We start from the raw sequence: 13,023 nt of genomic DNA on the forward strand, positions 1-13,023 counted from the left end.
GCACAGAAAGATGCACTAATCCTCCACGTGTGATCTTTCCTCCAGTTGATATGACTTCTTTTTCTTTGGTCACAAGCTAGTCATCAAGAAAGGCAATGACGGGATCGCTGTACACGAAGATTTCTGAAACTCCTCTCCAGTTGACACTCGGTTCTACCACAAAAAATCTAATCCTGGGAGAAGCAACGATTAGATCGCAACAAACCAAGAATACAAAGTTCCTTCAATTTTAAACGACAGAGGAGCTCCCGTGTTTGCGCTATCCAGCCGAAATCGATGTAGGAAGTTCTCACCGAAGCATTCTTTCTGTCCTCCTATTCCTCTCGTGCTATAGTCGTGATTAAAGCTCAACAGGGAAGCGACAATGGGATCATGACGCGCGAAGGCCTTTGAAATACTTTTTGTGTCCATTTGTGAAGCTAGGAGCAAAGCAAAAGCCTCCTAAATTCATGTTCTTCACTAAGAAAGCAATAAAGGAATCGCAGCAAACAGAGACCTTCAAAACTTTTTTTCAATTCTTTTGTGCCTTTGCCTTCTGCTCATGAAGTGAGATTTCAAGCCTAGCACTTTTCTCCTCACCTTGTATTTGTGTTATGTTGAAAACAGAGAACCTACGAGTCAGTGGGAAAGCAATAATGGAATCTTCGTATAAAAACTTTTCTCAATTCACTTAACCCAAATACCTATTATTTTTTTAAAATTTCTCTTTACCTCATTTCACACCTACTCAAATCTCCCAAGTCAGGCATTTTACCTTTTTTTTGTCTCACAAACCCAACAATAGCCATAAAACATTCTCTATACTTCTCTTTTTTATGTATGTATATACGTATGCATATATACATATACACATATACATACATATATAATTAGAAAATAACATGGAGAGAGAGAAAGAGAGAAGGCAAGAGTTAGAGAATTGTATGGGAAATTATGCTTGCATCACTTGCATGCAGATTAATTGAAGACCCATGTGCGCCTTATAGATTAGTGGATTCGAAGATAACTTTTGACCGTAGTGTCTTGTGACACTGACTAACGTGTCTTATAAATAGTTAGGCAGTTAGACACATCTGATGCAGTCCTGAAACAGGAGTATACACCGGTAGGCTGTCAAAATTTATGATAATTTGGACCTGCAAATTTTCTAAAAAATTGAATTATTTGAATTTTGAAATAATTCAAAATAAAAATAAAGAGAAACGGAGATTTTGAATTAAAAGTCTCAAATTTGATTATATTTGGAACTAATCAAATAAAACCTAAGTTTTAATGTAAATATTCTTTATGTGATCTATTGAAATATCATAAATTGGGGCTAAATTTTATTGGGGGCTAAGATTATGAAAGTTTAAAATGTCAAACTCCTTGATGATGATCAAGTTGAACCAAATTTCAAAGTCTATTTGAATAAATTCAGTTGTGTGTGTGTGTGTAAATACTGAACACGATCCTTTATAAGTAAGAAGTAAAGTTGAAAGGGTTCAAATTTAACAATCAAATCCTTAATGATGGTCGTGTTGACTAAAAATCTCAATATGAGGGGTCAACTTCTAAATTAATTGCCAAATCAAGTTCTCAAAATAACAAATCAAAATATTCAAATTAAAATCAATCATCTATAGACTTTAAACAAATAAATCAAAATACTTAGTTAAAAGTCAATCAGCTAAAGGCTCAAAGCAAAATCAGTTTACCCTCCGCAACAGTTTGTTGAGATTGACAAACTAATGATTGATTTCGACTCACAAAAATTGAATGTCATATCGAGTTTATCATGTATTCACACTTGAAGTAATTTCATGCCAGTAAGGATGTGACTTGAGTACTATGTCCACATAGTTTTGCTGTCAAATGAAACCACAAAGTAGCGGTTACAATCAGAACTCGTTGACCGGTTAGTTGTTGCCAAATGACTATTATATTACAATCATGGTTGCAACCTGTATGTTTTCCAACGACATTTTTACCCTTTGAGTTGTGAACCATAAGTCTGCAATTGATTAACATAAATTCTTCCGTTAACAAAGGTCAACTTAAATTTGTCCACTTAGAGAACCATCCACCCTAGATTTACAGGGGTCCATTAGATGTAATTTATGGTTGCTTACAGGAATCCTTCAGTAAAATTGGGTCGACTACCTCCCCTGATTAATTAGATCAGAGACTACGACGACACAAGATAATGAAATCATGGGATTTTGATCGTGTTTGTCATCATTTCCACACCATCGGTTTTAAGCATTAAGTGATAAAATTTACAACTTAAATTGTGTGTACTATATGTTGTATATTCAATTCTTAATGACTAGCTTTAATCGAAAGTGTTCTCCTAGTATCAGGAAAGGCAATTAACTATAGGAACTTGTATTTGTTGAAAATCTCGAACCCTAGATCAAAAAGTCCTCATAAAATGAGGACGAAATCTCTGGGTATTGTCCTATCAACAAATTCAATCTATCTTTGAAAATTTAACATGTAAAGCTTTCTCAACACAAACAAAACAGAGACTCCAGGGGCGTTAGAATTTTCGGAGCCCACAACATGTTACCAATTCCACTAATTATAATGTTAGGAAGATCGGTTCCTTTGTAAGCGCTGCTGCTCTTCATAGCTTCTATAGTAACTAGGATAAAATCTTATAATTTCCTGTTATATGTGATCTAGTTTTGTACAGAGAAGTTGATTGTCTGTTTTGGCTTGTTTTTTGATTCTTTACGAAGTCCCACATTCTGTGCTATTTAGATTTGGGACCTTTCTTCCGTGACAGGTTTGATTGTGTGCTCCTTCAGTGTTGTTTTGGGTTTTATATGATTATTGCTTTTTTGAGATTGAAATCTTTTGTATTGATGGGATCTAATGAGGCTAAAATTCAAATATGCAAAATTTGGAGTAGGTTTTGGGGAATTCTTAGACTTTGTTGATTTCAGGTCTCGTGTTATTAATTGGGTCCTCGAGGCATGTAATTTGCAATTCAAGTAAATTGTAAGTCTTAATGACAAATTTCAGCGCAATGCTTCTAGCACCAGCTTGCTTAGATCTCCAAATTGGTGGTTGTTCTTTCATTTAGAATATTTTTGTGATTAGTTTGTGTGTGTGATTGAGATATTGTCAAGTTAGTTACCTATCAGTTTTCTTTTTTGTGGTGTGAATATTAATTGTTGTGGAATTTTATATTTTTGCTTAAATGTAAATAGCACAGAATCTGTGACTTCATAAAAAATTAGAAAACAAGCCAAAACAGAGAATTCAAATTTGGGATTGAAACTTTTTGTATTGATGGGATCTAATGAGGCTAAAATTCAAATTTGCAAAGTTGGAGTAGATTATGGGGAATTCTGAAACTTTGTTGATTTCAGGTCTCTCGTGTTATTAATTGGGTCCTCGAGGCATGTAATTTACAATGAATTGCCGAGCACAATTGATGTTCTCTCAAAGTTCTATGTGTATTATTCGATGTGGATTCTTCAAGTAAATAGTAAGTCTTAATGACAAATTTCAAGGCAATGCTTCTTGTGCCAGCTTGCTTAGATCTTCAAATTTGTGGTGGTTCTTTCATTTAAAATATTTTTTGTGACTAGTTTGTGTGTGTGATTGAGATATTGTCAAGTTAGTTACCTATCAGCTTTCATTTTTGTGGTGTGAATATTAATGGTTGTGGAATTTTATATTTGCTTTCAGATCTCTTGTGGAATTTCAGATTTTTCCCTACTTTTATATTTTCTTTTGAAATAAATTGTGCGCTTTTATGTTTTGCATCAAAAGAATCTTATCTTTGCATAATTTAGAAGTTTGAATATTTAGAATTTTCTTTTCTCTGGTGTATTTCTTTGTGCACCTCATCCAAAGTTTGCATTAGCAACCCTAACAGTGCACCTCATCCATTATGTACAAAATCTCTAGGCTGGGACTGACTTCTGATTAACTTCTATATGGTTACCTCTCTCTTGGGTAATTTGGGATAAACTTCACTCTGAACTTGGTCCAGTTTTCTCTGCCAAATCCTAGATCTACAAAGGACTAATTAATAAATAGGAAAATTTACATACCTGCACACAATTCATTTATATTTACATATCTCACGCCTAAACTTTCATATTTACTTGCATAGCACATGAAAAGGTGTATTTTAGTTTAAAGATTTGAGTTCTATGTGTGGAAATATGAAAGTTTAGCTGTGAGCTTTAAACAAATTAGTGGCATTTAAATACACACCATACAATTCTTATGAATTTAGATATCTAACACCTAAACATTTATATTTACATGCATACCACTCAAATCTTTCACATCACATCAAAAGTACTACATCATCTCCTTTTTAAAAGTGAAATACACCTTTCATGAATAGGTGTACGACATTAAGGTGTTTACAAGTGCAAATATCTAACTTTGGGAGCTAGATATGTAAATACATAAGAATTGTGTGGTATGTATGTAAGTATCCCTTTAAATTATTCTGTGCGCATCTTTCTTCCGCTTTACATGTAAAAACGATCATATGTTGGGTATAATTTCTTTTCACTATATTTTGTGCTGTTCACAGGCAAGCAAAGGACGTTGTAAAAGGCATAAAGAAACGTCTCTTGAGCAAGAATCCTAAGGTTCAGCTTCTCGCACTAACGGTAAGATCCCAGTCTATTATGTGCTTTTTACATTGAGGACAATTTTGATGACATCAACTGCAAATGTTTGTTGTTTCTTTGGTTAATCTTGGGTTGGGTTTTGTCAAATTAGGACTTCATGGAGAGATCTAAATCTTTGTTGGTTTTTGGTTAGTGAAACCTTATGCTAGCAATCCAAACCAAACAGCTTTTGTGGGTTCGTTTTGTTAAGTTAATGTTCAATTAATTTTAAAATGGGAAAAATGGGAAAAAATTTTCAATGGAAGAGGCTGACACAAGGATGAGGAGTGCTTGGAAGAGAAAATTCATCTTTCCAAAGATTTTCTTGTACTGTTAATCAACATTTTCTTCAGCGTTTCAAATGAATGTGTATGTAAAAGAACTTAAAATGTTGAACTAAGGGACTAGTTTGCAATATATGAGAGGGAGATATTTTAAACTATCAAATTGCTAATTGATGGATTTAATATGTGGCTGTGTGCATGAGATACGAGTGCTCGTGCATATAGACAATCAACATGCTAAGTTATCAATTTGTTTTAGTTCGTCTCCAAATCGACTTGATTTGCAATCAAATTGAATGTAAAAACCAATACTTAGTTTGACAAAGATTGGAACTACCCTAAACCAAACCGTTTGGTTTGTGGTTCAGGATGAGGCTCTTAAAGAGTTATAATTGTTTAGTTTAAGTTAGTTTATTTGTTTAGTTTGGTTTAGTTTAGCTTGATTTTCCAGGGTAATAGTGAAAGGATGATTGTCAGGCCATGAAATTCGAATAAATCATTTATATTTGATTAGATGACTCAATAAAGGTCTTGTAGTAACATAATCTTCGTAAGTTTGTTTTTTCACTACTATAAAAGAAAGATTTATAAGCTATAAATTTAAGATAAATTATTATTTTTTTATTAGATGTCTTTAAAAATTTTGTTTATGTAATTTAGTTCGTTTTTTCTTTTTTTTTTAGTTTTGGTTTACTAAAAACTTAAGCCTGAACCAAAATAAATCAATCATTTTCTGTATATTCCGGCATTGAAAACAAACCAAAGCTTAATTTGATTGATTTTTTTTATTATTGATTTAGTTTTTTAATTTACATTATTTTTTTGGCCATATCTGGGGAATGCCAACTTTGCTAGATGTGTCATAATTGTGTGTGCATGACATAGAGTGGGACCTTAAATTTTTAAAATGCTAATCGAGAATTCGTCATAATTAATCATAGGGGTCATGCGCTATCATGTCATTAACCAGGCCCTCATTTCTATAGAAAATCTGAACCCTCAAAATTAAAATAATTTTTTGTTTGAATTCTTATTTTATGTAAGGGAAATCTCTGGAATACAGGCATAACTTTCAAGGATTTTCATAAGGTATGCTTTCTATCTTTTAGGGCAGTATATTTTTCCTTTTTTTTTCTCATTGTGTGGATAAGTGGAGTGCTGGCTTTGAGTGTTAAAGGGAAAAACTTGTGCTTGTTCAATGAAGGTTTGCTTCAATGAACTACCAAAATACCTTTAAAATCTTATCAAGCATTATAAATAGTGCTAATTTCATTCTTCTTTTAATTAAGAGACCTCAGACAGGCTGTGAAAACATTCACAAGTCTAACTTTCAACAGGTATAAGCCTGTCCCAATCCAAAAGCTAACTATGCCTTTATCCAGGTCATGAGTCTGCTAAGTTATCCGCTGTAGAGGTGATTTTTAATAATATAGTTTGAATCTTAGGAACTATACTAAATAATTTATATCTCTTCAGGTTATCTTGGTCAATGGTGCTCAATATATCTCTACATGATAATTGTTAAATGATACTTGTTGAAAAAGTAAAGTGTCACAACAGTCCCCTGACTATTCAGATTGGGTCATTTTGGTCCCAGAGTTTATAAAAGTGCTAAATTAGTCCCAAGACTCTTTTGATGGGGGTTAAATAGTTCTCACTGGGACTATATCAACCCATATTAAAAGAGTATGGGGACTAAACTGACATTTTTATATATTCTAGGACTTAAATGGCTCCCTGCAACGAGTTAGAGGACTATTTTGACACTTTTCTCCTTGTTGAAATCTCGTTGTAGTTTCTTTGTGCCCCCTTCCTTTCAAACTCTTTAACCGGCCTTGGTGCCTTATGTTTCATCCAATGTCAGGCAGATACATATTTATTTAGGCAGATACATATTTATTTGAAGTAATTCAATAACTTTTTTTTTTGGTCAATTATAATTCAGCTCCTGGAGACGGTCATAAAGAATTGTGGGGATATTGTCCACTTGCAAGTAGCGGAGAAAGACATACTCCATGAGATGGTGAAGATAGTGAAGAAAAAGGTTTGCAAAACGTTTAAAGCTTTACCTGAATTCATGGTTCATGATATTTTTTTGTAATTTTTTTGCTTCTTTTGCATGCAGAACCCTGATTTTCATGTAAAGGAAAAGATATTGGTATTGATAGACACTTGGCAGGAAGCTTTTGGTGGCTCACGGGCTCGATATCCACAGTATTATGTTGCATATCAGGAGTTGCTGGTATTGTTTGGTTATGTGTTTTTGTTCAATTAAGTGCTATCTAGTTTCTAGATTAGATGGGCCTCAAGGATCATAGGAAAGCAACATTTCATGTGTGAAATGAAATTCCACAAGCAAGTTTGATATCCATCAACTATGTAGTTTGTTGTTTGTAACGTTTTAATTATTTTCTAAAAAATACAGCGATACTGCTATTTTGAAGGGGCATTTACATGCATACCAACCCAATTCTTATGTATTTACCTATCTAACATCTAAACTTTGCTTTTTTATAAATTCCATATCTAACACCTATACTTTGCTTTTTTTACATTTTTACCACCCAAATTTTTCATATCAAATAAAAAATACAATTATTTAACTTTAAAAAAGTGAAACAATTCTTCTCATGCATAGGTAAGGTGGCATATATGTAAAAATTGAAGTTTAGGTGTTAGATATGTAAATGCATAGGATTTGAATGTTATGTATGTAAATCTTCTTATTTTTAATTTTTACATTAATATGACCTTATGTAAAATTTGGTTATTTTTCAGCGTCTTGGTGCTGTGTTTCCTCAAAGGTCCGAGAGACCTGCACCTGTATTAACTCCTCCACAAACACAGCCGTTGGCTAACTATCCTCCAAATTTGAGAAATTCTAACTATGGAGAAGATTTACCTGAGGCTTCTGCCCCTCATGATTTTCCTACGTTGAGGTACAATTTATTCTTTTGGATTTTTTAAAGTGTTATTTGGTTCCAAGTAGAATTATTTAAATGTGGATTTATCCCGTAAGCCTTTATTTTTTTTGGCTTTAATCATGAAAGTTGTCTGGCAGTTGATATCTATAGTTCCTGCTCGCCTCTAAATTAATGCGTCTGTGTTACATTTGCTTAGTCACTTTCCTAGTACAAAAACGCCACTTATTATTTTTTTCTTAGAAATATTAAGTGATATTTTGTACAAAAGCACCACTTGAATTCCGAAGCATGCATCTTTTCAGTGCTACAGAAATTCAGAATGCTCGTGGAATTATGGATGTGCTTGCAGAGATGCTCAATGCTTTAGATCCCGGAAACAGAGAGGTAAGCCAGTGTGGCCAATAAACAATATAATAACACTTCCAAACCAAAAGTCTCTAAAACAACTTTATTTTTTATGCAATTCCACTTGATCGAGCAATTTGACCCTCAAAAGAATTTGTTATTATTCATTATCATTATTTGTTATGTTAAGCAAATATCTTTTTTCTAGCATGATAGTTCAGTTAGATTGATGATTAACCTTAATAACCTATTCATATTTTGCAATTAGTATGATGTGATGCCTCTCAATCATATTTAGTAATTGTTCATCATTAAATTAAATTTTTTTGGATCAAATTTATAATCAATTTCGATTAACTTTGTTAAGAATGCTTAATTTTTCATTATTCATTATAATGATTAGGATAATTACACAATTAAATTCTAACATAAGGTGAAAATTTAGTTTCCAAATAAGGTTCCTGCTAATTCTTAAAAAGCTTAAATTAATCCTCAAAGAAGTTTTAATCATCACTGTCATTATAATTAATACTACTGTAATTACTAATGTAATTCAAAATATAATAATTTTTTATTCAATTAAACTAATTATTTATATAATATATTATAAAGAATTTTAGTTTATCATTTTATAAAAGCAACATAACAATTTATTAATTTTATCCTTTCCAAATAAACCCATGTAATAAATATGAAAAGTTTACATAATATCTAAAATAATTATATATTTTCTCAATTTCTCATAGATTGCATGAGATTACTTTCTTGTATTGAGTAGCTTAAGCTAGATTATACGTGATTTTCTTGCGTAGGACTTTCAGCTAGTGAGAGCTGATTCCTGAATTCATTTTTGATAATTATCTCATCATCTTTATGAGGCTTCAAGCCACTCAAAACAGCAAAGTTGAAATATTTCTTGGAAAATTTACATACTTACTCGTCAATTCTTATGTATTTACATATGAGAAAAGGGTCAAAATGGTCCCTGACTCCTTGTCAGGGCATTTTAGTCCCAGATCTTATAATTGGGTCAATGTATTCCCAAGATTCTTTTAAAGGGGGCTAAAATAGTGGGACTTTTTTAGCTTATATTAGTATGGGGACTAATTTGAAACTTATATGAACTCTGAGACTAAAGTGTGGCCCCATGTAAATAGTCAAGCGACTATTTTGGCACTTTACTCATTTACATATCTAACACCTAAAATTCAATTTTTACATATATGCCACTTCACCCATGCATGAATTGGTGTATTCTGCTTTTTAAAAGTTAAAATGGTGTTAGATATGTAAATACATAGGAATTTGGTGGTATTTATGTAAATGGTGTAACCAGCTGCAAAGTTCTAAAGCATGCCTTCGTCGATCTGTAGGGGCTTAGGCAGGAGGTTATTGTTGACCTCGCCGAGCAATGTCGTTCGTACAAGCAACGAGTGATGCAGCTTGTGAATTCAACCTCGTAAGACATTTTTCCTTATCGATCTGGTCCTCCTAAGCTCTAATGAATTTAATTTTCATAAAAACACACAATCCTTATGTATTTACAGCTCTCTCACCTGAACTTTCATATTTACACGTATAATACTCAAGTTTTTAATATTACATAAAAAAATATCACTATTATCACTTTTTAAGAGTGAAAAGCACCTTTTCATGCACAGGTTTAAGGCACCAAAGTGCTATGTATGTAAATATGAAAGTTTTGGTGTGACATACGTAAATATATAAGAATTGCGTGCAATGTTTGCAAGTTTCCCAATTTCTTTTACGAACTTTTGGTTAACTTATCTTTCATGAAGAAAGATGTCTTTTGCTTATTTGTTTGATGTGATTTCAGGGATGAGGAGCTTCTCTCTCTCGGGCTTACTCTTAATGATGATCTGCAGCGTGTTTTGGCAAAACACGATGCCATTGCAGCTGGAATTGCTGTTCGCGTCGAGAAACCGAAGTCTCTTCAGGCACTCGTTGATATCGATGATTCTAAAGCAACGAAAACAGATAGCAGCAAACAGCCACAGCAAAGGTATTCATTCCATGTATCAAAATGAACTTTTTTTAACCCAACATTGAAAATTTGCAGAATTGCCTGATTAACCCAGATCCCCTCCCTTCTAGTGATGAAATTTTTATAATCCGTATTCTGTCTTTTTCAAACCGTTTTTCGAAACCCTTAGCGTCATGACTCAAAAACTCAATGTCATTTTTTAATTTCTATTTCTTGGCATGTTTGTTAACGTTATTCCAATTGGGATAATTACATGCAAAGCACTTTGGATTTCGCCATTTACAAAACTAGCATCCAGATTATTTTTTGAACTATGTGCATTTGCGCCTACCACAATCAAATTGTTGTGAATTTGATAAAAATGAAACATACGAGTATTTTGATATCCGAATCCGAGTGAGATTTTGAAAAATAGATGGAGAGGGTGCTAGTTTGATAATTAAAAAGTTTTGAGTGCTATGTATGTAATTTTCCATTTCAAATAATACTGCATAAAATCCCAAATAATAATATTGTTTTATTATCAAATTCCGCTAAACCATTAGAGCATCAGGATTCAAGACCGGATGTCAGCAAATTTCTATTTTTTACGATGTTATTCAAATAATACTGCATAAACATCCCAAAAAATAATTTATATGATCTTCAGATCTTCCACAAGCACGAGTAGTGGCCCATCCCCGTTCGAGCAATTAGCGTTGCCCGCTCCCCCAGCATCGAATGGTTCCGCAACTGCTGCAAAAAAGGTTGACCCTCTTATAGATCTGCTAAGCGGCGATGATTTCAATGCACCCACAACAGCAAATCAGCTCGCCCTTGTTTCCGTCAGCGAGCCAGCAGCTTCGCCTTCGCCGCCTAATCAGAACATTCTCGCTCTTGTTGACATGTTTCCTCAGAGTAATAATAACAACAGCAATGCCAATCCTTCAAGTCCTTTTGGCTCTACTGCAGGATTTCCGGCATCACAAACTCCAATTGCTGCTTCACCCCAGCTTCAGCAGACAGCCTACTGTTTATTCCAATGAAGGCGCTCCGAGGGGAACGGAAACTCAGTTTGAGCAGGCGAACTATATTGCAGGAGCTCAAATGAATCATGCAAATCCTAGCTGGAATGGCCAGCAGCAATCGCTTGGCTATGGTAAGGACCTCGGCTGTTGCAATATTTTTTCATTCTCACATTTCGCTAATAAAGAGTGTCAAAATAGTCCCCTGAAACTTTGAGGTGGTAAGTTTCGTCCCAGAGTCTATAGAGTATCAAATTAGTCTCTAGATTATTTCAGACTTGACACTTTACTCCATTTCTCTACATGTTAGATTACCGGCGGACATATTTATTGAATATCATTGACGCAACTACAACATAGGAAATTACTCTAATATTATCTTTCTGTCACGCCTATTATTTTCTATATATTGGGAATCCTCTATAGCTGAGGACAGGCTATTTGTGCAAGGATGTTGTCTGTCACCCATCATCATCTAGAGATTCCTTTATGATGCAAACCCGTAATCTCTTGAAGTCAGCCTGAACAGCCCTTTGAGGCTCTCTCTCTGTCATTCTTACCAACAGATAAATGTGGTAGGAGGTGTAATTGAGTCAAGCTAACGCATGAGCTAGCTCAAGCTCGGCTCGATAAAAGGCTCGTGAATTGAGCTCGATGAGCTAACAAGCCAAGTTCAAGCCAGCCCCAACTCGGCTTGCCAGCTCACAATCCGGCTTCGTTTAAAAAAAATATTAGTATAAAATATATATTAAAATTAAAGTCTTTATCTATTAATTATATTTAAAATGATAAAAAATGATATTTTTTTCTTTTATATTGAATGATTTCCTACTATTTCTCTGTCATCTCATTATAACACTAGCTTAAATTAATATTTTTTTTCTCTATTTCATAATGAACAAGCTGACTTGTGAGTTGGCTCGAACTCTTAGACTTGAGCTCGAGCTCAAACTCAATTAATTAATCAAGCTCAAGCTCAACTCGAGGGTGGCTCGAGCTCTGTTCGACTCGACTCATTTAGCCACCTAATTTGAAAACTTGTTTTCTTCAGCAGGTATGCCCAATCAATCAGGAGATTTGCCCCCACCACCATGGGAGTCTCAACCCTCACCGACCACCCAAGTAGCCGGTGAAAACCAGCAAATCCCTCAAGCAATGCAACCAACTCCGATGATGGGGATGCATAGTCCTACAGCGATGCAAAACGGCCTTCCTGGAGGGCTACACAACCCTCCATTGCAGGCTGCTCAAGCTGGCGGATTTTTTCCTCAAAATATGCCAGTGGGAGGAATGTATCTTCCACAAATGCAGATTAACCAAGCCGGAGGTATGTATAATCAACCAATACCTGCAGGACCCTACGCTGCCATCCCTCAGCAACCTTTGTATGGAATCCAGATGACTGGTTATTTACAACAGCCACAAATTTATGATCAAATGAGACCAATATACCCATACCCAAACCCTAATGATGTTTCTCAAAGAATCTATGGCCTCTCCATGCAAGAAAACACATACATGAACCCTAACTCATATTATCAGAGACCATCTTCATCGTCATACTTGCCAATGTCGAACAACAAGCCACAGAAGCCCGAGGATAAACTATTTGGGGATCTTGTTAATATTGCCAAATCGAAGACAAATAAACCCATTAGTAAAGTAGGGAGCTTGTAAAATTGATGAACTCCATTTGTGCTTTACTTCAAATTGTTTTTAGTTTTGAGTATTTTCTTCCACTGATTCAGTGATTCCACACATATTCATATTCTTGTGTTTCAGAGTTGTTTTGTATTAATGTTTTCTCTGTTGATTTCTCTGTTGTATATCTTCACT

The 13,023-nt window shown here is 34.2% G+C and overlaps 1 protein-coding gene across 2 annotated transcripts in view; it reads left to right on the forward strand.

Annotated features, from left to right (window-relative positions):
- Positions 1–13,023, forward strand: part of LOC110028249 (TOM1-like protein 2) — a 50,373-nt gene extending 37,350 nt beyond the window's left edge. Inside the window, exons 2-10 of one of the 2 annotated variants that reach the window (XM_020730020.1) lie at positions 4,547–4,625; positions 6,855–6,953; positions 7,035–7,151; positions 7,688–7,848; positions 8,136–8,217; positions 9,552–9,637; positions 10,016–10,201; positions 10,833–11,321; positions 12,242–13,023. In XM_020730020.1, the coding sequence (XP_020585679.1) occupies positions 4,547–4,625; positions 6,855–6,953; positions 7,035–7,151; positions 7,688–7,848; positions 8,136–8,217; positions 9,552–9,637; positions 10,016–10,201; positions 10,833–11,208 (1,186 nt within the window). In that variant the 3' untranslated portion in view covers positions 11,209–11,321; positions 12,242–13,023. Of the gene's footprint in view, positions 1–4,546; positions 4,626–6,854; positions 6,954–7,034; positions 7,152–7,687; positions 7,849–8,135; positions 8,218–9,551; positions 9,638–10,015; positions 10,202–10,832; positions 11,322–12,238 lie in introns of both variants that reach the window. The other variant, XM_020730017.1, reaches the window with a different exon arrangement.

Source organism: Phalaenopsis equestris, unplaced genomic scaffold (genome assembly GCF_001263595.1).
Source record: "Phalaenopsis equestris unplaced genomic scaffold, ASM126359v1 Scaffold000507, whole genome shotgun sequence".
In the NCBI taxonomy this organism is placed as follows: Eukaryota; Viridiplantae; Streptophyta; class Magnoliopsida; order Asparagales; family Orchidaceae; genus Phalaenopsis; species Phalaenopsis equestris.